Source organism: Salvelinus fontinalis, chromosome 19 (assembly GCF_029448725.1).
Source record: "Salvelinus fontinalis isolate EN_2023a chromosome 19, ASM2944872v1, whole genome shotgun sequence".
Lineage (NCBI taxonomy): Eukaryota > Metazoa > Chordata > Actinopteri > Salmoniformes > Salmonidae > Salvelinus > Salvelinus fontinalis.
The window spans coordinates 9,898,881-9,924,349 of record NC_074683.1 but is presented as its reverse complement, the minus strand read 5'-3'; the positions used below and the strand labels follow the sequence as shown (position 1 = coordinate 9,924,349).

Genomic DNA, 25,469 nt, shown 5'->3' with positions numbered 1-25,469 from the left:
GGTAATACCTGCTTTAGGGGTTCTTCAAATTGAAACCCCTATACATTTTTCAAAGAAACCATTAAAAGGACCCCTTTAAATGGATCCTCGAAGAACATTTGAAAAACCTTTTGAGGTCAATTTTTTAACTAACTCCCCATATTATTATTATTAATGGTAACATGCATAACAATAACAACAATAACACATTTTAGTTCTCAGTGTTTATTATGATTTCAGAGGCAAAACAGAATTTAAAAATCCAAATATGAGGTAAACTCCCAGCAGAGCCCCAAGTCCAATGGATATATCCTCTGGCTTGTTGATGTTAATGTGTTGATGTTCTCCGTATCCATAGCCAGAATGATTTTGCAGTGCATGGTGATCAAACAGGTTTCCTGTTATATTCATCAGAGTTATAGGGAGGGTGAAGTCCATGAATTAAAACAATTAGAATTATACAGATGTTTAAAGGAGCTAATGACCCTCTGTGGCTAAATCATGCTGAAGCAATTTACTTTAGAATCCAGCATCCTAACAGTGCACTGTGCACCCGCTAAATTTACTTTCCAATTCACAAGAGGTTGAAACCAGATAATTGTATATAATGATGAGATTATATATTACCTTTATTTATCTAGGCAAGTCAGTTAACAACAAATTCTAATTTACAATGACTGCCGCCCGCGGACAAGCCCTAATCCAGACGCTGGGGTAATTGTGCACCGCTCTATTGGACTCCCAATCACGGTCTGGAATTGAACCAGGTCTATAGTGACACCTCTAGCACTAAGATGTAGTGCCTTAGACCGCTAGCCCATGTATCTGATGCTGTCTAGACAGAATTAGTATAACATCTCATAATCGTTTGGTCCAGATAGCATCAGATACATTGTCTACACATACTGAGACAGAGAGGCGCTGTTTCGCTCGCTCGGATGCTTCAACTGCGATGTATGCTTTCTTTCTGTCCGGGCGCGTCTTGGTCAAACAAATTATCAATATTTCAATATTTTATTTGAACGGGCAAGGAGGACCTGACCCGCCCATAACGCTGGACTTGGGCCACACCCTCTTCCACGCCACCTTTCCTGTGCACTGAAACGGTTTGCATACAATTAAGCTATCTGTCCAATCACTGTGTGTGCTCTCAAAGTGCAAAGTTGAAATATGTCGTAGACGGGAGGTACTTCCACGACAGAATAGGGGCAAATGTGGCTAAGAATTGAATGGATGTTTGTGGTTTTCGCATTCTCTTCAAGGAAATGATTTCATTTCTCATTCAAAGACATTAGTAGAGGGCAAGTAACAAAATGCAAGATAATTGCATTGTATTCCCAGAAAAGTGGACAGCGCATGGATAAGCTACATTGTAACGTTCAGGGAAGTAAATGGACAGCATGGAATTTCACAAGTAAGTTTTACAGATACATTTTTGCCTTATTGTTTTAATAATTTTTTTTGCTACAAAATGCACACTAGTTCAAGTAAGGATATTTGACAGAAGATTCCGAAAGTGGTTTGGCCAAAGCAATCTTCTCGGCGTGGAATGCCACGCAGGCAATAGCCTACTACTACCCAAACTTAAGAAACGAAGTTGAATGGGGGGTTGATAAGTAGGCTATGACCCGCGAATTCATTAATAAGATACTGTGACATTATATCTAGATTTAGGCCAACTAAAATGAGGGCGATAAAGATAAGGAAATACTTTAGGGGTAGTGGGAGAGTACTTGCATTTGTTTTCATTGCATCTATTATTTGGTTGCTGTTCGATATGGCAGCGCTTCGCCTGTCATTAAATGATGTTAACAGCCAACTTTTAAAAGAAAGCGTAGTAAAGGAAAGGCAGGCTGTCAGACAGCAGGCCACGAAACGTACTAAGTTAGTGCATAGGGGGTTTAAAAATCCAGTACAGAGAGTAGACTTGGACCTGGACGAGACAGGTAATAAAGATCCACTCCAGAATGAAAATAAAGTCCTTGAAGTGTACAGGAAGCGAGGACCCGCTGTCAAAAATGACCCACAGTTTATGGACAAAGTAAACTCGCATGAGCAACAAGGGGGGAATGCCCAACCAAAGTTAGAACATGCTGTCATCTTTAAGCATAACCAAATCGAGCCTGCTCATGTCACAGTACAATTGAGTGTGCCTTTGAATACGAAAGCACCTGTCAAAGATCCTTTGCCCGTCAAAGATGTGTCAAAAAAGGCAGTGGACTTGGTGCTGGAGGATGGGAAAGTAGGACCTACGGAGAGGGATAAGATTGTGGCATTCCTGCAGTCGAACTTTACCAAAGTGCCACCTGGTGTTCAGGAAGGAAAACATGTTGAAAAGCCTGCCTCAAAAAATACAGGAGAGAACCAAGAGGGAAATATAGGCCTAGTGCAAAAAGGCAAAGAAAATATTGTTCCCAAGACACAGAAGAAAGTCAACTCACTTGAGCCTGGCAAACAAGAAAGCTTTATTAAAGACAAAGTTGCAGTGGACTACACAGTTAAACCTGTCAAAAATGATGTACTAAAAGGAGAAGAGGTGATTGTCAACAAAGAGGACAAACAGATCAATGAGCTTGATAAAGGTAACCCTGACGCCCTAAAGGAGTCCTTACCACCTACAGCAAAGCCGAAACGCCAACAAGGAGTTCCCACAAATTCCACAGTTGTTCGAAACACAGGCGTCCACAAAGTGCTGGCATTAGACATGACCCAAGTGCCTAGAGATGCCAACGCAATTGGGCAATTTGGGCAAGCAGCCATGGTGCCCAGTGACAAAGAGCAGGAGGTGAGGAACCGTTGGAATGAGGGCCATTTCAACGTCTACCTGAGTGACCAGATCCCTGTGGACAGAGCCATCCCAGACACCAGACCTCATACGTGAGTCACACTGTTGCCTGGACCACACCATGATTACTTACTCACTCCCACACTCCTGTCACTCATACAGTATACTAATGATTAGTATTAAGTAACCTCTCTTTCCATTGTTGTTCTCCAGTTGTTCTGAGAGTGTGGTCCATGATTACTTGCCCACCACCAGTGTGATCTTCTGCTTTGTGGACGAGGTGTGGTCCACTTTGCTCCGGTCTGTCCACAGTGTCCTCAACCGGTCTCCACCACACCTTCTCAAAGAGATCATCCTGGTGGATGACTTTAGTTCAAAAGGTAAGAATGGGCAAAGGCTATAGAATGGTTTAGATATACAGTACCAGTCAAAGTTTGGACACACCTACTCATTCAAGGATTTAAAAATGTATTTTTACTGTCTTCTACGTTGTAGAATAATAGTGAAGACTAAAGCTATGAAATAACACATGGAATCATGTAGTAACCAAAAAAATGTTAAACAAATGAAAATATATTTTATATTGTAGATTCTTCAAAGTAGCCACCCTTTGCCTTGATGACAGCTTTACACACTTTTGGCATTCTCTCAACCAGCTTCACCTGGAATGCTTTTCCAACAGTCTTGAAGGAGTTACCACATATGCTGAGCACTTTCCTTCACTCTGTGGTCCAACTCATCCCAAACCATCTCAATTGGGTTGAGGTCGGGTGATTGTGGAGGCCAGGTCATCTGATGCAGCACTCCAGCACACACCTCCTTGGTCAAATAGCCTTTGTACAGCCTTTACATTGTCCTGTTGAAAAACAAATGATAGTCCCACTAAGCGCAAACCAGATGGGATGGCGTATCGCTGCAGAATTCCGTAGTAGCCATGCTGGTTAAATGTGCCTTGAATTCTAAGTAAATCAGATGGTGTCACCAGCAAAGCATCATCACACCACCACCTCCGTGCTTCACAGTGGGAACCACACATCCAGAGATCATCTATTCACCTACTCTGCGTCTCTCAAAGGCACGGCAGTTGGAACCAAAAATCGAAAATTCTCAAATCAAAGGACACATTTCCACCGGTCTAATGTCCATTGCTTGTGTTTCTTGGCACAAGCAAGTCTCTTCTTATTATTTGTGTCCTTTTAGTAGTGGTTTCTTTGCAGCAATTTTGACTATGAAGGCCTGATTCACACTGTCCTCAGAACAGTTGATGTTCATGTCTATTACTTGAACTCAGTGAAGCAGTTATTTGGGCTGCAATTTGAGGCTGGTAACTCTAATGGTAACTACCGCTGCAGCAGAAGTAACTCTGGGTCATCCTTTCCATTCTGAGGCTGGTAACTCTAATGGTAACTACCGCTGCAGCAGAGGTAACTCTGGGTCTTCCTTTCCATTCTGAGGCTGGTAACTCTAATGGTAACTACTGCTGCAGCAGAGGTAACTCTGGGTCTTCCTTTCCTGTGGCAGTCCTCATGAGAGCCAGTTTCATCAAAGCGCTTGACGGTTTTTGCTACTGCACTTGAAGAAACGTTCAAAGTTCTTGAAATGTTCCGCATTGACTGACCTTCATGTCTTAAAGTAATGATGGACTGTCGTTTCGTTGCTTATTTGAGCTGTGCTTGCCATAATATGGACTTGGTCTTTTACCAAATAGAGCTATTTTCTGTGTACCAACCCTAACTTGTCACAACACAACTGATTGGCTCAAAAGCATTAAGGAAAGAAATTCCACCAATTAACTTTTAACAAGGCACACCTGTTAATTGAAATGCATTCTATGTGACTACCTCCTGAAGCTGGTTGAGAGAATGCCAAGAGTGTGCAAAGCTGTCATCAATGCAACGGGTGCCTACTTTGAAGAATCTAAAATATATTTTGGTTTGTTTAAAAAAATATATTTTTAGTTGGTTACTACATGATGTGTTATTTCAGAGTTTTAATGTCTTAACTATTATTCTACAATGTAAAAAATTAAATAACTCTCCGGCACAGGAGAACAAATGTCTAACTGGCCTCTTGGAGACAGGCCCTTTTCTATATACTAATCAGACAGCACCAAATGTTCTGTAAACACCAGCATGACAAGCGTGTAGGAAGTCAATAACAAAGTCGGTGACTAAAATAAAGTGCATTTAAAATCAGTGTGTTCTCAGTCCTTGTACCTCCAGTCTGCGTCAATCATTATCAACAGATACTACAGAGAATAATCCTTAACATTCAGCAAGTCTAGTGATCATCAACCCGCACCTTGAGTTTCACAAACAGAACACTGGAAATGATGTGTATTACAGGAAGGGGAACTGTATAAATATGCTTAACATTGTGTTAGTGTTGTTTTATATAGAGGTTTGTATATTTTCAGCCAGTAGTTTTGAAAGTAGTGCTCAAAAGCCAAAACGGGTCCCTGAAAATCGTGTACAATGTCATCCATTTCGTATATGTTACGTCCAGCAATTCGTATGACCCGTTACCAATTCCAATTTATACAATATTTTTTACGAATGTGTAAGTGCTTTCACTATGAAAGGGAGGAGCGTGCAACTCAATTGAACAAAATATTTCAAGTATTGATTGCTTGGCTTTCTCCACCAGGCGACGATTACAGATGTTTTGTTATGCGCGTATGAACTGTACATTTACACGTGAAGTTCAAAACATAAGGTTTAAAAAAAATACAGACAAGGTTTTCAAGATCCTGTTCATTCTCTTTAATTGCTATAAACTAACTGAACTTTATTCATCTTGGAGACATCTTTAGAGTTTTTCCTGAACAGGTGATGTCACTCTCTGCCCAAATGACTTATAGCTTACAATTAGGGCCTGGAGTTTTTCCTGGCCAGGTTTCATGGTCGGGAGGATAAACTCAAGGCCGTGAGCTTACTTGCCCTCATCCACTCTCTCAGAATATCTCAAGGACCATCTGGATGTGTATATGTCCCAGTATCCCAAAGTACGGATCGTCCGTCTGAAGGAGAGGCAGGGCTTGATCCGAGCTAGGCTGGCAGGAGCTGCCATTGCCAAAGGTAACCAACCACATCCTGCTGTCACCGCTTTCTCATACATTTGTTTGCTGTGTAAACAAAATATCCTATACATATAATCTCAATCCTGTCCTCCCATATGTGGCAGCCAAGCGTCCCTGTGGTTTTGTGTTTGTCTTCAGCGGGTTTGTTTGCATTTCTCACAGGTGACGTTTTGACCTTTCTTGACTCGCATATTGAATGCAACGTGGGCTGGCTGGAACCTCTGCTGGAGAGAGTGTACATGGACCGGAGGAAAGTGGCCTGCCCAGTCATCGAAGTCATCAGTGACAAGGATATGAGGTAATGTGTTATTACCATTATACATTATGCCTGCGTCCCAGAGCCCCATGGGCCCTGGTCAAAAGTAGTGCACTATATAGGGACTAGGGAATCATTTGGGATGCCTCCTGGGCCATATGGACAAAAATGCATATCAGGATAAATTGACTGAATTATCATAACTAATGATAAGTTCAGTGATAAATGTATAACATTGATGTGCATCAGTTACTTTTCTAGGTGCCTCTGAATGTTGTAGCTATGAATTGTCCCATTTTAGTAATAGCCCATATTAGCAGCCTTATTCCATTCTCTAGTGTAGGCTGCTTATCGTAATTATGAGTAAAATGTCCTCTGTGTAGTCGGTTCGGTCGGCATTGATCATTTTCGGTTTATGGTCCCAGTTTTCGTTTGAGTTATTATTCAACCTCATTGTCCAAATGTTGGTCTGTCGGTACCCTGTGGGGGCACAATGTCTCATAGAGATATTTCTAAAGGTCTATGCACCTAGTGGGCCATTCTCGCTCGGACAAAGCTCACTTAGCTGACTATGTCCCTAGTGTTGCAAAATGTGCGACAGCAATGGTAGCTTTCTGTGTGTTACCTACACGTAACATATCATTAGAATGCTTTGATTCACAGCTATCTGTCTGACACGTTTTCAACAGACCTTTAACCGTAAGGGTTCATATTGGAATTACCTGTATACATTGGTGTTAAAAAGAAAAACTGATAACCCTAGAGTTCTCAGCTTCTTTTTATACATCCAGGTTTGATGCAACATCCTGTTTACTGGAAGTCAGTCCTTGTAATGTTGATTTCAGGCTCCTGTGTGATTAATCACATTCATCTGAGTTTTGTGCATTTATTTCCCTCATGCATTATTCCTCCAGTAATGTAATAGTTGGTTAATTATGTTTTGTGTTTTTACAGCTATGTGTTGGTTGACAACTTCCAAAGAGGAGTGTTCAAATGGCCCTTGGTGTTTGGGTGGAGCACGTTATCAAAGGACACCATCAAGAAGAATCACATGAAGGATTCAGATCCCATCAGGTAGTGCTGTATTTCATTACACCCCTCGTGACTGTTCATTCACATAGTGATAGTTGCAGATGAGTTCAACAACATAAGGGCCCTTTTCCAAAACTTCAGGAATGCATTCCTCCTTCATTTCCTTGAGGTAATCATCGATCTATACATGATTGGATAGGTCAAAGCTAGGTTACACTTACGTATTACTTTCACCAATCCAACCAATTGAGATCAGAGATCACTTGAAGGAAGGGGCCACGGTCTGACTCATATCCTGATTCCTTTGTGAGAGTTGATAAGACCTAGGAGGAATGTTGTTTTTGTATTCTTCACTTTCTCAATCTTTGTGCTAACTGGGTTGTATTCATTAGTGTGCACTGTAGCAAAATGTTTTGCAACAGAAAATGAAAACAAGTATTTCTAATTGGACAAGTTCAGGTAGTCCTTCCCAGTTTCAGTCCATTTTCTTCTGTTTGGTGCCTAATGAATACAACCCTGGACTGTGTTTTGTTCTTCAGATGTCCTGTCATGGCAGGAGGCCTTTTCTCCATCGATAAGAAGTACTTCTATGAACTGGGCTCTTATGATCCTGGCCTGGATGTATGGGGTGGAGAGAACATGGAGATCTCTTTTAAGGTAAGTTGTAGAGCTGGGGGATATGGACAAAAATCCATATCGCGATAAATTGGTTAGAGCACCATTGGTTAGAGCCTGTAAGTAAGCATTTCACTGTAAGGTCTCTACACCTGTTGTATTCGGCGCACGTGACAAACTTTGATTTGAAATTGCCTGAATTGAATCGATAACGATACATGGAAGGATACTTTTAACATTAATGTGCACCCCAGTTGTTTTTTAATGGTAATTTAAACCAGAGTTTGCTATACTGCTACTTATTGTAATGAGCGATATCAGCAAAATGCCTGGGTTAAATGTGTCTAATTGCCGGTTTATCGTCCCAGCTCGAGTCATTTGGACACATTTTCCAGTGTTTAATTAGAGATTAGTCTGTTTGCAGATCAATTTGAATGATGTTTGTTATTCGACAACCTGTCCCAGGATTACACCGTTAACTCTGACTCATGATCAAGGCTGCTTTGCAAATGGCATCCTATTCCCTACATAGTGCACTACTTTTGCCCAGAGCCCTATGAGAAAGAATAGGGTGCCATTTGGGATGTTTCTCAAATGATCTGATCACACCCTGTGTTGATTTTTGCAGATTTGGATGTGTGGAGGTGAGATCGAGATCATCCCGTGTTCCCGAGTGGGCCATATTTTCCGAGGCGAGAACCCGTACAAGTTTCCCAAGGACAGGCAGAAGACGGTTGAGCGTAACCTGGCCAGGGTGGCAGAGGTGTGGCTGGATGAGTACAGGGACCTGTTCTACGGCCATGGATACCTCCATCTGCTGGATAGGAGTATCATCGACATTGGCAACCTCACAGACCAGATCGAACTCAGGAAGAAGCTTGAGTGCAAGAGTTTCAAGTGGTACCTGGACAACGTGTACCCAGACATGGTCGCTCCGCTGGTCAAAGCTGAGGGGCTGGTAGGTGTACTTGTTTTTTTTGTTTGTTTTTTTTACAATAATAAATAATATTAATTTATTGGATTCACAGTATATGGTGCTTTTCCATATACTCAAAACGTTTACATAGTATGCACCTTATTGCTGCAGTTTATAACTACATTTGACACACTTCTAATCATTGTCTTTATTAAGCGATTGATTGATTCATCAATAGGAATCCAGTTTTTGCTTTTAGGCTGTTTAGAATATATCACATTGTTGCTCTTTTTCTGACAAACAATTGTTACTCTTACTTTGTTTATTTCTCCAGTTAAATTATCCCTCATCTTGATTTTGAGAGACAATTGTACTTTTTTTTCGGGGGGGTGGTTGTTTTCTTGTCTCCTCTCAATGCCTCTGCAACTCACAGATGTCAATTGTTCTCTTATCTGAACAAAGAGTGACTGTCTCTTCAGGCTTGTGACAGTTCTGTCAGCATTTTGTTGAAGGCACAGAATGAACGAAAGGAGAAGCCTCTCTACTGTCAATATGGCGCAGTGACACTACCTATGTAAACAAATGTTATGACTGCTCTAGGCATTGTGATGTTATACCTGTGATCCTCCTTTGCTAGGTTTTCAATCGTGGAGTCAGAAAATGCCTCGCTCTGCAGGATGGCTCCCTTGCATTTGAGATATGTGATCTCAGCAAGCTGGTAAATACTCCCAGCTTCCCCATTTGATGTGAAATGCTTTTTTTATGGCTATAACACATTGCATAGCTCCAGATGTGTGCTCACTATGGAATTCCTGTTTTAATTCAACACACACCCAACCGGGTTTGAAAACCCCCATAGTTGTCATGAAGTCTAATTTATATGACCGACACTAAGGATGCGTCCCAAATTACACCCATTTCCCTAGATGGTGCCCTACCCTACGGGCCCTGGTCAAAAGCAGTGCAGTATAAAGGTAATAAGAGAGCCTACATCCCAAATTGCAAACTCTTCCCCTCTGTCCCTAAACCTCAGAGTCAACACTTCAATTACACTTGGATGAGGCACGTTCGCCAGAAGGATGTCTGTGTCACTGCTCATGGCAAAGGGACCAGTCTGGCTCTGCAGCCGTGTGACAACACCAAGCCACAGCTACGCTGGCTCCACAAGGCCACCAACTCGGCTCTGGTAGGTTCACTTTACAATGGTTGTTTTCTGAATCTTGGTTTTGAGAAGAGTATTAAGTCATTCCTGAGCCGAGCCGCTTATAAGTGTCAGCGTTGCATGCAGCATATGTACAGTGTGCGAGGAGGAAATTCGGCGACTCTTGGAGTATGTCAGATGTTGAGAACGGCTTCTTTACTGTTGAAACCAACTATTTTTTTTTGGCCCGTAGCTTTCATCAGGGTTTTGCACATGAATTGGCAACTCCTTGGTTGGAGCGGGAGGTAGCCAGCAGTGTTCCTTTCAGTTGCTGGATGAAAGTTACCATTATGCAGATGGTGATTTCGGTGGTATTCCCCTGTTCTCTTTGCTCAGGTGGAGCACCTCATAGCGGAGCATAGTCCCCGGCGTACGTGCCTGGAGGCTGGGGCGCTGGATGACAGCATACAGCTGAAGGAGTGCGAGTCTACCAGTCCCTACCAGAAGTGGCAGTTCACACACTACCACACTGTGTGATGGGAGTACAGGACTACAGCACTGTTCCTGCATTAGAGATTGACACTAAAGTACTTGACTGTACTGTATGCATTTGGATGTGTTCAGTGTATTTCTGCAATGGGATATGCATGGTGCTGCTGGTATGTTGGTGTGAGGGTGGTGTTGGGATGTGCAATGCTCTTTTTTTTTTTACTTCTCCTTTTTATCATGATGAAGCTTCACTTGGAATTTTGAATTTTTGCATGGCTGATGCCCCGGAATGATTTGAAAGGACAGCTGTTACAGTGTAATTACAGTTTTGTATTTGATGGCATAGTTTACTGGTGTAGGCTATACAAATAAATAATAGTTGCATACTCGTATACAGTGGCTTGAGGAAGTATTCACCCCCCTTGGCATTTTTCCTATTTTGTTGCCTTACAACCTGGAATTCAAATGTATCATTTGATTTACACAACATGCCTACAACTTTGAAGATGAAAAATATTTTTTCTTGGGAAACAGAAATAAGACAAAAAAACAGAACTTGAGTGTGCATAACTATTCACCCCCCCAAAGTCAATACTTTGTAGAGCCACCTTTTGCAGCAATTACAGGTGCAAGTCTCTGGGGGTATGTCTCTATAAACTTGGCACATCTAGCAACTGGGAATTTTGCCCATTCTTCAAGGCAAAACGGCTCCAGCTCCTTCAAGTTGGATGGGTTCCGCTGGTGTACAGCAATCTTTAAGTCATACCACAGATTCTCAATTGGATTGAGGTCTGGGCTTTGACTAGGCCATTCCAAGACATTTAAATATCTCCCTTTAAACCACTCAAGTGTTGCTTTAGCAGTATGCTTAGGGTCATTGTCCTGCTGGAAGTTGAACCTCCCTCCCAGTTTCAACTCTCTGGAAGACTGAAACAGGTTTACCTCAATTTCCCTTTATTTAGCGCCATCCATCATTCCTTCTATTCTGACCAGTTTCCCAGTCCCTGCCGATGGAAAAACATAACCATAGCATGATGCTGCCACCACCATAGGGATGGTGTTCTCGGGGTGATGCGGTGTTGGGTTTGCCCCAGACATAGCGTTTTCCTTGATGGCCAAAAAGCTCTATTTTAGTCTCATCTGACCAGAGTACCTTCTTCCATATGTTTGGGGAGTCTCCCACATGCCTTTTGGTGAACACCAAACGTGTTTGCTTATTTTTTTCTTTAAGCAATGGCTTTTTTCAGGCCACTCTTCCGTAAAGCCCAGCTCTGTGGAGTGTACGGCTTAGTGGTCCTATGGACAGATACTCCAATCTCCGCTTTGCAGCTCCTCCAGGGTTATCTTTGGTCTCTTTGTTGCCTCTCTGATAAATGCCCTCCTTGCCTGGTCCATGAGTTTTGGTGGGCGGCCCTCTCTTGGCAGGTTTGTTGTGGTGCCGTATTCTTTCCGTTCTTTAATAATGGATTTGACGGTGCTCAGTGGGATGTTCGAAGTTTCAGATATTTTTTTATAACCCAACCCTGACTTCTCCACAACTTTGCCCCTGACCTGTTTGGAGACCTCCTTGGTCTTCATGGTGCCCCTTGCTTAGTGGTGTTGCAGACTCTGGGGCCTTTCAGAACAGGTGTGTGTGTGTATATACACTGAGATCATGTGACACTTAGATTGCACACAGGTGAACTTAAAAAAATATATTAAAAAAATATGTGACTTCTGAAGGTAATTGGTTGCACCAGATCTTATTTAGGGGCTTCATAGCAAAGGGGGTGAATACATATGCACGCACCACTTTTTCATTTCACTTCACCAATTTGGAATGTTTTGTGTGTCAGTTACATGAAATACATTTAAAAATACATTTAAATTACAGGTTGTAATGCAACAAAATTGGAAAAATGCCAAGGAGGGGTGAATACTTTTACAAGGCACTGTGTGTACGTATGTATGTGTATATAAGCTCTGTGGTTTACACAAATTACTGTGAGCTTGTGTATAGAGGGTGTGACTCTTTAGCTTTATAGCCTACAGTTTACTTGCCGTTAGTCAACACCTCTACTAACTTTTGTGTGTGTGCCAGCTCATGCTTTTCACTAGTGTACTGTTGTTTTCACTTTGAGGTCTTTGGTTTTACATGCATGTTCACCAGCTTTGCAAAAAATGAATTCTCATGCCTTGGCAAATTAATCACGAATGTGCCTTGATTATTTACATGAGGACTTGTACCAAGTATTTGTTTCCTGCAGATGTCCTATATACAGTTGAAGTTGGAAATTTCAGGAATTGTATTTCACAATTCCTGACATTTAATCCTAGTGAAAATTCCCTGTCTTAGGTCAGTTAGAATCACCACTTAATTTTAAGAATGTGAAATGTCAGAATAATAGAGAATTATTTATTTCAGCTTTTATTTCCTTCATCACATTCCCAGTGGGTCAGAAGTTTACATACACTCAATTAGTATTTGCTAGCATTGCCTTTAAATTGTTTAACTTGGGTCAAATGTTTCAGGTAGCCTTCCACAACCTTCCCACAATAAGTTGGGTGAATTTTGGCCCATTCCTCCTGACAGAGCTGGTGTAACTGAGTCAGGTTTGTAGGCCTCTTTGCTCACACACGCTTTTTCAGTTCTGCCCACACATTTTCAATAGGATTGAGGTCAGGGCTTTGATGGCCACTCCAATACCTTGACTTTGTTGTCCTTAAACCATTTTGCCACAACTTTGGAAGTATGCTTGGGGTCATTGTCCATTTGGAAGACCCATTTGCGACCAAGCATTTAACTTCCTGACTGATGTCTTGAGATGTTGCTTCAATATTTCCATATGAATTTTCCTTCCCGGTGATGCCCTCTATTTTGTGAAGTGCACCAGTCCCTCCTGCAGCAAAGCACCCCACAACATGATGCTGTCACCCCCGTGCTTCCCGGTTGGGAGGATGTTCTTCGGCTTGCAAGCTTCCCCCTTTTTCCTCCAAACATAACAATGGTCATTATGGCCAAACAGTTCTATTTTTGTTTCATCAGACCAGAGGACATTTCTCCAACAAGTACGATCTTTGTCCCCATGACCAGTTGTAAACCATAGTCTGGCTTTTTTTTATGGCGGTTTTGGAGCAGTGGCTTCTTCCTTGCTGAGCGGCGTTTCAGTTTATGTCGATATAGGACTCGTTTTACTGTGGATATAGATACTTTTGTGCCTGTTTCCTCCAGCATCTTCACAAGGTCCTTTGCTGGTGTTCTGAGATTGATTTGCACGTACCAAAGTACGTTCATCTCTAGGAGACAGAACGCGTCTCCTACCTGAGCGGTATGACGGCTGCATGGTCCCATGATGTTTATACTTGCGTACTATTGTTTGTACAGATGAACGTGGTACCTTCAGGCGTTTGGAAATTGCTCCCAAGTGTGAACCAGACTTGTGGAGGTCTTGGCTGATTTTATCTTGTTTTCCCCATGGTGTCAAGCAAAAGAGGCACTGAGTTTGAAGGTAGGCCTTGACTCAAATGATGTCAATTAGCCTATCAGAAGCTTCTAAAGCCATGACATCATTTTCAGGAATTTTCCAAGTTGTTTAAAGGCAAAGTCAACTTAGTGTATGTAAACTTCTGACCCACTGGAATTGTGATACAGTGAATTAATCTGTCTAAACAATGGTTGGAAAAATGACTTGTGTCATGCACGAAGTAGATGTGCTAACCGACTTGCCAAAACTATTGTTTGTTAACAAGAAATTTGTGGAGTGGTTGAAAAATGACTTTTAATGATTCCAACCTAAGTGTATGTAAACTTCCGACTTCAACTGTATTTTAGCACTCTATTTGACCGCACAATTGCCCATAACTCTTACTGTTTCAGTGCCAGATGGCTGGATATTTTATGCCACTTTGATTTAATGTAAATAGATCTGTTCTGTCCTTGTACCATTTTTACTGTTTGAAATATCATTTGATGTACAAATTTAAATGCATGCAGTGTGCATGAGTCTATGTAGGCATTACATATCACAGATCGCTTTGCTAAAGACATCTGACATTTCTTTATTGAGATAAAATAGAATTGCGTTATGAGTCAGCTCCGGGTTGAAGTTTTCCCTAGGTACAGATCTATGATCAGCTTCCCCTCCCCAATTCTAACCTCAATGATTTAGTGGGGCACATTTCAAACTGACCCAAGATCAGTGTCCAGGGGCAACTTCACCCTACACTTTATGGCTCGCCTGGTATAATAAGAGCTGCTTGTTTTTTTACTATGGTTATAAGTTTAGTGCATACTGTATGTACATTTATTTAACAATAGAGGGTACTGTTGATACCAAAGATGAACGATGGGATTTTCTTTCTCCAAACTCACACACATCAATGTTAATTTCCTTTAATGAATAGATATTAAAGATCTTTTTTTTTTCGGTTTTCTTTTTCCACATTTACGCAACAGATATTTCATGAGAACATGTACACTGTACTCATAGAAATATTACAGTATGGAAAGGTGTGTGTGTGTGTGTGTGTTATAGGGGTTAACATTATTAGTTGGTTCAGTTCTTATAGCATAAGGTGAACGTGTGTATACATTTTAAATAGCACAACTTTACATATAGGGTTGATCACCTGAAATACATACTTGCAGTGCTTAGCGAAGGGGCCAAGTTGTAATGTTTGCTAGTAGGATTATTAGGTCCCCAAGCCTCTCTCTTTTTTATCTGCTTATCAAATACCTGCCCTACACAATCAAATGTTCCCCACTAATTTTCTAATTAAATAATACTACTATGCATATTGAGCTTCTCTCAGTAGTCATTCCAAGTCTGTGAGAACTCTTTACATGTCAATCATTCTTTTGGCTTCAGTAGGGACTTAACGTTACAGAAAAAATGTCAATATGAGATATGATACGCTGACAATCTGTTATGATTGTGTATTAGACAGAGACGCAACCAATGACGACAGGTGATCGTTATTCCAATTTGCATAGCGACTGGTTTAGCATGCCCCCATCCAGCTCCATGCAGTTGAAGTAAAACTGCACCATCTTCAAGATATTCACTTGATGTAACGTTATAGATTCATCATCCTGGACTCAAACTCGTCGATCTTCTGGCGAGTGTTACCTTTGCGTATCTTCCTGTAGGAGACAGTGCTATATTTGGAGCTGGTGTTGTGGTCGGAGGATTTCTTATGACGGGGCCGGCCAGACTTCTGTCCTTCTGAGGACTGGGAACTTGTACCCTGACAGGCCAGGGAATCCTGGGAACCTTTGTCTGTGTCCTCCTCATCCTGACTCGCACTGTTGGGCTCATCACCAGAGGAGCATGGGGCCTCTGCCTCCCTGTATAGCTGAGCCTCCTCAGGTACAGGTGGGGGAGTAGTAACAGGTGTCTGCTCCTGTGTATCTTTCACCTCCATCTTGTGTGAAGCAGAAGCTTAAATGCAGAAGTACACATTTGTCACTTGTTCTCAGAACAATTTTAATATTCTGAGTTCTCTCATTGTAGTGTACTAAATAGTATAAAATCTGCTTATAAATGTGGTTATATGGTAATTTTACCCAAAATATTCATTGTGGAATGAATGTGCTGGATTATCGATACTGACCATTTTACTTTGTATAGAATATTCTCTGTATAATGCTGATTTCCTTACCTTTGTTCATCAATGTCTCCTGTCCTGTATGTTTTTGTGGCTCTGCAAGTGTTTGAGTTGGGATTTGTGCCAATGTTTCTGTCTGGACTGTCTGGGGCTTAGTTAGGCCATTGGCGGTGTGCTGATGTGACCCAGTATCACCCTTACCCGAAAGGGCAGAGCTCCGACGTTCTCCTCCGTCCGTGATGGGATCTTTCCCTGTTCCATTCTCCATGACTACACCGGCTGTCTCAGCCTTGAGTAGGCTCACCTTCCCATTCTGTGGTTGAGCTGATTTCTCTGTGGACCCACAGACCAAGGGACAAGACCTTCCTTCCCCATCTAATGGAGCATCACCCTCATCATAGAACACAGAGTCATCTCCCTCCTCCTCCTCCATAGCTCTCTCCAGAGAATGGATGGCTTCCAGACTCATCCCACTGATGATCTCCACCACCTGGGATGCCACCCTGTTCGTATTCCCCTCCATCCCGTCAAGGTCCAGTGGAGGAGGAATGCTCTTTTCTCTGTCCATGGTTTTTGTTTGTTCAAAATAGTTTTTTTTTACCCCCTTTTGTGGTGTTGAAATAATCAGACTTCTCTGACTTCGTCAATTGTCCACCTCTTTTGATTTTTCCCGACGAGCATTTTGTCGTAGCAGTTGCCAGAGTATGAGCGTCTTCAGCCGGCCAATGCGGTCATCCATTGTGGTCATCCAATCAAAATACTAATTCTCGGGCCGAGTTATCCCGTTGGCTAGTAAGGGAGTACCATCCTGCATTTTAATCAATGATGTGAGGCCGAGCTGTCTTTTTTGTGCTAGTGTGCGATGTAATTCTTTAAGCATGTTTGAGCCAATGAAGAACAGAGGTTTTGTGTTGGACCAACAAATGGCTCTTTGTCTGTGTGACTTGGACAAGTGAACTGATTGTAATGATTGTTTAGTATAATCCATCCAGAGTGACCACCTCCATGCCATTCTGAGACCAGATGACCGTTCTCCTGTAGGTTTACTCATATGGAAAGCAGGGTAAGCTACGGAGTTAAGAGTGCACATGGTGCATGCTTAAGGGTCCCTTAAGAGATGGCAACAAGAACACCTACCATTGCTGGCTAAGTTGCATTATATCACGTATGACAGTAAGTCGCTTTGTATAAAAGCTTCGGCTAAATGCGATATCATATAGCTGTGTAAAAAGAGAATATACGGTTTACATTCTGTATGATCTCTGTCCCTCTCTAATTCTCTTTTTAGCAGCTCTTTTCTTCGTTTACTGTCTTCTCATTTGACTCCAAGCTAACAGAGTACGTAAGAGAAAGGAAGGATAGTCTTTTCAGTATAGAGCTGTAGCGCTGACCACCCTGTTAGCCTCAGTCTAAGCCGTTAGTGCCCCCCCCCCCCCTTTCTACGTTAACATATGAAATTATTTGAAGATGGTCATACAATGGATCATTTTGCTATTTGATTTTAAATTAAGGCCCTGTTAGGTCCACCCCCAAAATAATTCAAGTTATTTGATTAAAAATAATTTGGCCTTTACTACTATAGCCCATAGAATTGCATTGAAGAAAACATTCATAAATAGCAACAAAAACAAATGAGGAATAAGGTTTTGAAGTGTCTCCTATATCTAGGAGATATAAGAAAGCTCAGGAAATGTATGTGTGTGTGTATATATATATTTCTCCATATTTAACCTTTTTTGTTGCCGCAAAACTACTTCCATTTGTTACTACGGGTTACATTCAGACAAGTCCCCTGACACTTGTGGAGGTCGTAGAGAAAAACACCATCGTGTTTTTGTTAAGGGGTTAATCTGGTCTCCCCTGGTCTGGAAGAATAAGCATAGAGTGCCCCAATGTTGTGCTTTGGGATTCCAATCTTCTGGTGTAGGTCATCCAGTATATGTACATTTCCTTTAACTGTTCTACTTTTATTTCACAGACTCACTTATCAACAGCAACTTACAGGAGCAAATAGGGTTCAGTGCCTTGCTCAAGGGCACAATGAAATGTTTCACCTAGTCAGCTTGGGAATTCGAACCAGAAACCTTTTGGTTACTAGTCCAACGCTCTTAACCACCAGGATACCCGCCGCCCCACTTCAGAACCCCACTGGCATCACATTTGGCAAGATATTGTGAACCTCATTCTCCTTTTACAGTGTGGCATTGTACCGTATGTTCTGAAATAATTCAAAGTCCTAAGCATTTAATGCTTGCAATGCCATCTAGTGGATGTTAATCAGTTATTTTTTTTCACTCTCACATAGATGTACTTTAAATAATAGAAGGCAGTATGAGAGAGAGAATATGTAAATAGTTGGTTCCTAAATTGTCACTATACACTTTGTGTAAAAGTGTACAGTCACTTGTCTTCAGGGAATTTCAAACATGTCTTTTGAATCTCAATGAAAGCAGCAAATGGCACATCAAGCATACATTCAAAACAGTCGAGTAACATTCCATGGCACTCTGTTAAAATGCCATGAATTAGAGGAAAGACGGTTGTTATTTGTAGTATAACTATCAAGACTGAAAGTAAGTTGTAGATAACCTGAAACTTGGGTTTGGGTACAAAAATAGTCAAGAAAGTAGCTCCTTCTCTGCCCACATCCTGTTTTGAACTATGAAGTTAGCTACCTGGTTAAGAACTCACACTTTTTAGGTGACAAACCTGACAGACTGTTGCTGGTAAATTCTTTCAAATATGCAAAGCATAACACTTCTCAAGTTATATACAAGCAAAATATTGAATTGAGTAAAATCATGGCTTTTCATGCATAGTTATCACCCTACATACAATGGTAACATTTTTAGAAATGGTAAGCACAATCTTTGTTGCACTGTCTGCACACACATGAACTGAGTTCCCGTGTTCTATATTACAAATAATTGTTACCGTTATAAGGATTAATGCTGTCTTCTCATTATGAAAATTGTGCATCACGTATACAGTAATAGATAACTGAAGGCCTTTGTCAAAGGGAGATTTCTCTTTACCTCCTAATGCTTCTCATCCCAATAATGTTCATTGAGTGGCTACTCCTGAGCCAGGGGCACGGTTTCCATATTGGCAATGCTTCAGTCTCAGCAGGAAATGTTTGTATTGAACATCACAACCGACCTACTGTAGTGTTCGTTCATAGCTCAGGTCAGGTGTCCTCCTCCTCCACTGAGTGGTTGAATCCAGGGATGAACTTCAGGATGTGTTTGCGGACGCTGGCTCTCCTAGCCTTCCTGGGGAGTGTCCCGAACAGGGAGGAGGCTCTGGAGGGGTCCCAAGAAGTGGAGGAGAGGGAGCCACTGCTGCCAGCCAGGCTATCGCTGCGTGGACGGCTGAGGCTGGCCGGGGCCCTGGGCATTTCCTGGGGGAAGTCTGTGGAGAAGAAGCAGCTATCATCTGGACTGGCCACATTGCAGGGGCTGGGAGAGCTCAGGTCCCCAAACACACTGGCCAGGTCACTGTCCTCTGTCATCCCACTCCGGCAGCTACTGTCACTGGAGAAACGGTGGCCACAGTGGTCACTGTGTCCAGACGGAGACAGTAGAGACATCAGGGAGTCCATAGAGGGGTGTAGAGAACTGTCATTCAGGTTACCTGGAGACAAGGGAAGGGCAGTTAGTTGACTTCTCCAACTGCAGTATTCATGTGCACTGTAACGGATGTGGTTGATTGACAGGACATTTTTATATCAATTACTTCTCAGTTAATGCGTCACAATGACAGTAAACAAAGCTCGTTAATGCACCTCAGCGTTTACTTGTCATTTTCACATCAGCTAAAGAGACAGGAAATTCTGTGGTTTCACAGCTGGGCAAAACCTCTCACCTCGCGTAAGGCGTTTTTCCTGTAATGTGAGTGCTTGCAACTCCACCCATTTCTCTCCCAGGGTATGCTGTGTGGACAAAAAACATAGAATGACATGACAATTAAACATGATTGACTCCGCTATACATTAGACATGACTGAGGTCAGCTATACAGTACTTAACATAGCCTTTATAATAGTGTGTTTCCCTGTGACCCTGGATCCAGCCCTTAGACGTGTGGTACAGTATATTGGCCATATACCACTAACCCCTGAGGTGCCTTATTGCTATTATAAACTGGTTACCAACGTAATTAGAACAATAAAAAGTAATGTTTTTATCATACCTGTGGTATATGGTCTGATAGACCATGGCTTTCAGCCAATCAGCCTTCAGGGCTTGCACCACCCAGTATATAAATAGCTATATGGAACCGGTCTATAGTTAGGGGGGTGTTATGTGGTACTGCACAGTGCACACCACCCATAATTCCCACTATGATGTGTTATTGAAGCCAAACATCCGCCCTGTAAGAGAGACACACCTTGAGCAAGCTCATCTTCTTCTCCAGTTCAATCCTCTTCACCACCGTCCCACACACCGTCTCCATCCTGAGATTACACAGAGGCAAGATGAGCACAAGCAGACATACACATCCTAAAGATAATACTGACCCTTCTAGAGAATAGAGTAGCTTTATGTTTCCTAGAGGGACCTATTCAGTATACTACACCAAGGTTAATGCCAATATCAAGGTTTTAGAAGCATTTTTATATGTTCAATGTTTTTCTCACAATCTTCGGAGTTACACAGTAACCCTTCGGTTTTGGGTGTCATCGCTGGTTTTACTCACTGTAAAAAGTTGTTGGATTCTCGAATCAGGTCAACGATGTGCTGATGGCTCGACCCCTCAATGCTGACCCCATTGATGGTGACGATAACATCACCTACATGCACAACGACAGCGAGAGAAAGAGAGAAAGCGAGAGCGTGGGAGATATGTTCAAAGGGTTAACACGCAAACAACCAATCTTAATCTCGGCTGTGGTGCTGGGAGTTTGACTGACACAAAATCAGCATTGTAGAATTATTATTTCTCGATAAAGGTATTGTACGAAAACGTCGAACCGCAATAAATGTGTGTGAGAGAGCTAAAGAGAGACAGAATGCGAGTAGTTAGGCGTCGACTTGTTGGCCTTTCTATATGTGAAAGTTAGATGTATTGTAATGAGTGTAACGAGGACATCTCTCTGTGTGAAAACCATACTGCACAGCGTTGAAGCTGAGTCTGGGCCATAGGGAGAGGAAGTGGGTGGGTGTCTCACCGGTGGTCAGGCCTGCACTCTCAGCTGAGCTATCGTCCTGCACCTTGCACACAAATGTGCACATCTCCACCGCAGTGCTGTTCTTCAGCTGCACACCATATGTCTACAACAAGAGGAGTCACACTGTCACTAGGCAGGACTGACAATGCGGTTAAAACGTTTTGGGGGGGGGGTGTATTTCTTAATAAATTCTAAAAAATAATTGTATTTGAAAACGGATGAAATGTCTTACCTGAATTTCAAATCCAAACGTCTCATTGTCTTGCTTTTGCATTATAACAGTAGTCCTAAATGTTCAGGGGAAATGGGGTTACAGACTTGTCCTAACTTGGGTTATTAAAGCACAAATTGTGAATGTATCATAGTGTTAAGTGTAAAAATGACAGAGGGCTTGTATTTACCTCTGAGGGTCAGAATAATCCACCAAGGAGTTTGAGCGGGTTCTGTTGGACTGAAGAGTCAAATGTATATTTCATATATTTGTACAGTATATATTTTATAAATACAACTGTGAAAATAGCTATTCTCAACCTGGTCACAGCACATGTATTTCATTCCATGCAAAATAGACTAGATGGACACCAGTCTTTATATTCTCTGTAAGAAATTGGACATATTTTCATCGTAAACATATACATCACACTATGTTTCCAGGTATTTTTCCTGCTAGTGAACTAGTTTGTCTCCTATGAAAACCCCAAAATGTACATTTGTCAAAAGGCTTTGTCATTGCAAGTTCTGGGTTTTGTTGTGGTTGTACAGTACATGTTAATGCAAACCTCTCTGATGCCACTCTGAACCCGTTTTATGTCGTCTCTGCTAACATCAATGACCTCTAAGAATACTTATAGCGTATATGACAATTGATATACAGTGAAACTGTTAACTCTATCCTGTTTCTCTCAAAGGTTTCTCGCTTACCTGTTTCCAGCCTCTTGGCAGAGTCCCGGGAGTAGTCCCCCCATTCTGACTGGGTTTGTCATGATGTCCCCTCAGAGAGCGCCGATACCATAGAGGACCCTTCTTCCGCGGAGAGACCTCCATAATGTAACTGTCCTGGCTGCCCTGTCGCTGGAGCCCATTGAAGTTCGTGGTGGATTGCATGGTGGAGTGCATGGTGGAGTGGAGCTTGCTCCCTCTTCACAGCGCCATAGTGTAGCTCTGGTACAGCTAGTACAGTAGAGTAACTCTGCATGTGTTGTATGTGTGGTGTGTCCCTGCCACTGCTGTGTAGCTTAAAGTAAATGTGCCAAAGCGGAAATCCACACCATGCGATTATGATGCTCCTGTGTTAGCCGATCACAGCCCTTTGCTCTCTTTCTTTCCACCCTTTTATGTTTCTTTGTATTTTTCTTGTGTACCGTTTGGCTGCTCTGCTGTGGCCAGGAAAAGGAAATCGGCATACTTTTTTTCTCTTTTCAAACAGCCCCCTTTTTTTGTGCAGTCTGTGCAATTTGATTTATGGTCTGTCAGAAATCAGCAATGCATGAAAAACTGCCACCTCTGTGGTCTAAACTAGCATCAGCACCTGCTTCCACTCACTCCAGTTTCTGTTTTCTGAATGGGTTGGAGTCAACCTGAGCCTCTCTGGTTCGCCAAGCAAAGAGATTTGTCTTGTGAGGACAGACAAAAGCAGGCTTTCGCTCGGGGCTAGAGACTTGCTTTACAAACACACAGCATGGGTCAATGGCTAGAAGGCATCAGACGTGGTTTGATCCAAGAGGAAATCACACACAGGCCAACAGTCAAGACTAAAATCAATGTCAGATATGTGGTGTTGACAATTTTTCTATTGTTCTTTGATAGTGAAGTATTTTTTCCTCATACATTTTTACAAGATAAACAATATGTATTTTATAATCGTACAAGACAGTACCTTATCCATTCAAGCACCCCAGAACTTTGTCTTTGGGACACAAAACAAATTAATTAGGAATTAGTCAAATGGGAACATCAGAATGTCCCTCACCTAAAAAAAAGAACTCCATCCCAAACAGAACCCTATTCCCTATAATGTTCACCCTATGGATGGGCTCTGGTCAAAAGTAATGGATTATGTAAGGAATAGGTTTCCATTTGGGACAGGCCCAATATGAACCCCCTGGTAATACCCTCCTCACGAAACAGACCAATGAACAGCAGTGTTGCCTCACTGCATTCCCCTCTGGCCCATTGAACATGTGTGACCCTTAGCAGTGCCAGCGACCAAGCTCCCACGGGACTGTCTGGCCAGTAGAATCTCCCTCCACTGTAACACTGTGTACAGACAAGGAGATCTTCCCAAATGCCACCCTATTCCCTATATAGTGCACTTCTTTTGACCAGGGCCCAAAGGGCTCTGGTCAAAAGTAGTGCACTATGGCTATGTTTACACTGGCAGCCCAATTCTGATATTTTTTTCCACTTACTGGTCTTTTGACCAATCACATCAGATCTTTTCACTACAGATCTACATCAGATCTTTTCACTACAGATCTTTGTCACAGCTGATCTGATTGGTCAAAAGACCAATTAGTGGGGGGAAAACAATCAGAATTGGTCTGCCTGTCTAAACGCAGCCTAAGTAAGAAATGGGGTGCCATTTGCGACGCAACTAGAAATGTAATTATAATGGTTGTCACCCTTAACATATTGCAACACCTCACCATCAAGACAAATGTGTTGAACAAACTAAAAAAAAGTCCCAACATATCCGCACTAATGTTTCAAATTTTAGATGATGCTGATTGGCTTTTAAGTTGCTGGGATATTAATTGACCAATTATCTGAATGTAGGAAGTTTACAGTCGGTTGTTGAAATAGGCTTGCCTAGTTGGAGATTCGCTCCTGTCCTGCCCTTCAGTGAGAGACTGGAGCAGTGGAGTTTTATAAAGTGTGTGTACTACTGGACGGGGTTTTATGACACCGTTTTATCTCAACTCTGCAGAACATTCAAATCAATTATTTTGAGCACATCAACACTTTTCTCAGTAAGTCACTTCCACCATTGAGAAAAGCAAGCCTGAGTTCTGAAATGTAAAAAAAAAAGAAGCCACATCTAAACGAACACGTTATGACTGTCCATGTTCTCGGTCACTGTGCCGTAGAATCAAATGGAGAGTCAGTTGAACCCTACAGCACATTCAGGAGCGGCTGACTCATCTGAGTAGTGCTGCAAACAGCCACGGTGGCACGGCTTACTTCCTCCAGTTAACGGACAAAAATCTTGTTAATTGTTAAGTACGCTGTAATGCTTTCTGAACCACAGTACAATTATGAATCATTGCAGGGGAAAATAGATGGCGTACACAATAAATTGTCATTTCAGGTAAACTAACGAAAATGCTCTCATTCGGGAAGATCAAATCATGCTCTGATTCTATCATGATCTGTCATGGGAATTACATTTGGTAAAAATTATTAAATATTAAACTACTCAGAAAAATCTCATGTTCAATGAAAAGTGGTTTATTGATTCACTGTTGTCACGTATTTATAATAAATAGTGTAAGAAGGAAAGACATTTACATTACATTTTACATTTAAGTCATTTAGCAGACGCTCTTATCCAGAGCGACTTACAAATTGGAAAGTTCATACATATTCATCCTGGTCCCCCCGTGGGAATTGAACCCTGGTCCCCCCGTGGGAATTGAACCCACAACCCTGGCGTTGCAAGCGCCATGCTCTACCAACTGAGCCACACGGGACCAAAGACAATGCAATGACACATCATATTGACATAGATACCATATCTGAGTTCACAACACTAAATAGTTGTATTTATTTAACAAGGCATGTCAGTTAAGAACAAATTCGTATTTACAATGACAGCCTACGAACAGTGAAATTGTTGTTCTGCCTTGTTCAGGGGCAGAACGACAGATTTTTACCCTGTCAGGTCGGGGATTCAACCTAGCAACCTTTCGGTTACCAGTCCAAAGCTCTAACCACTAGGCTACCTGCCGCCCCCAGTTACTAGTTACTCTTGTCAACAGAAAGAACGATGCTAATTGATTGGAAGAGGACATTTCCCAGCCTTAATCCTTCTTTATGAAAGTAACATCACATTCCCAGAGCAGGCAAAACGTCCAATCGTGTCATACACAATCTTCAAAAAATATATTTGACCAGAAATTACACAAATACTATTTTCTTTGGAATGACTGATGGTCTTAACAGAAGCAAATCAATTGATATTTCTTTCACTAACTGGTCTTTTGACCAATCAGATCAGCTCTGAAAAACAGCCGATGTGAAAAGATCTGATATGATTGGTCAAAAGACTAATTAGTGGGAGAAAATATCAGTATTGGGATGCCTGTGTAAACTCAGCCATAGAAACTGACTCGACTGTAGGCCTCGACACATGACAAAAGCATGGCTGTATTCCAACTTAGACAAATAACATTTGTTTGTCCACAGGATACAGGCAGAGCACTA

General features: G+C 41.9%; 3 protein-coding genes across 4 annotated transcripts; 1 reads left to right on the top strand and 2 right to left on the bottom strand.

Moving 5' to 3' along the window:
* Positions 1-904: 904 nt before the first annotated feature.
* LOC129816339 (polypeptide N-acetylgalactosaminyltransferase 5-like) lies at positions 905-14,615 on the top strand. Its single transcript, XM_055870713.1, has 10 exons — positions 905-2,856; positions 2,978-3,144; positions 5,722-5,841; positions 6,006-6,141; positions 7,054-7,173; positions 7,671-7,788; positions 8,375-8,704; positions 9,300-9,380; positions 9,696-9,848; positions 10,200-14,615. The coding sequence occupies exons 1-10, from the start codon at positions 1,664-1,666 to the stop codon at positions 10,338-10,340; spliced, it is 2,559 nt and encodes an 852-aa protein (XP_055726688.1). The 5' UTR covers positions 905-1,663; the 3' UTR covers positions 10,341-14,615.
* Positions 14,616-14,648: 33 nt separating this feature from the next.
* LOC129816340 (radixin-like) lies at positions 14,649-16,736 on the bottom strand. Of its 2 annotated transcripts, none has more exons than XM_055870715.1 (2): positions 16,080-16,736; positions 14,649-15,712 (listed from the first exon to the last, which is right to left on the bottom strand). In XM_055870715.1, exons 1-2 carry the CDS (start codon positions 16,444-16,446, stop codon positions 15,348-15,350), a joined length of 732 nt encoding a protein of 243 aa, XP_055726690.1. In that variant the 5' UTR covers positions 16,447-16,736; the 3' UTR covers positions 14,649-15,347. The 2 variants fall into 2 exon arrangements, with proteins under 2 accessions (XP_055726690.1, XP_055726689.1); XM_055870714.1 differs by having other exon boundaries at positions 15,933-16,733.
* An 832-nt stretch (positions 16,737-17,568) lies between these two features.
* On the bottom strand, positions 17,569-22,456 carry LOC129816338 (cytohesin-interacting protein-like). Its single transcript, XM_055870712.1, has 8 exons — positions 21,969-22,456; positions 21,449-21,498; positions 21,280-21,334; positions 21,048-21,150; positions 20,576-20,669; positions 20,267-20,333; positions 19,743-19,809; positions 17,569-19,511 (listed from the first exon to the last, which is right to left on the bottom strand). The coding sequence occupies exons 1-8, from the start codon at positions 22,161-22,163 to the stop codon at positions 19,066-19,068; spliced, it is 1,077 nt and encodes a 358-aa protein (XP_055726687.1). The 5' UTR covers positions 22,164-22,456; the 3' UTR covers positions 17,569-19,065.
* Positions 22,457-25,469: the final 3,013 nt, after the last annotated feature.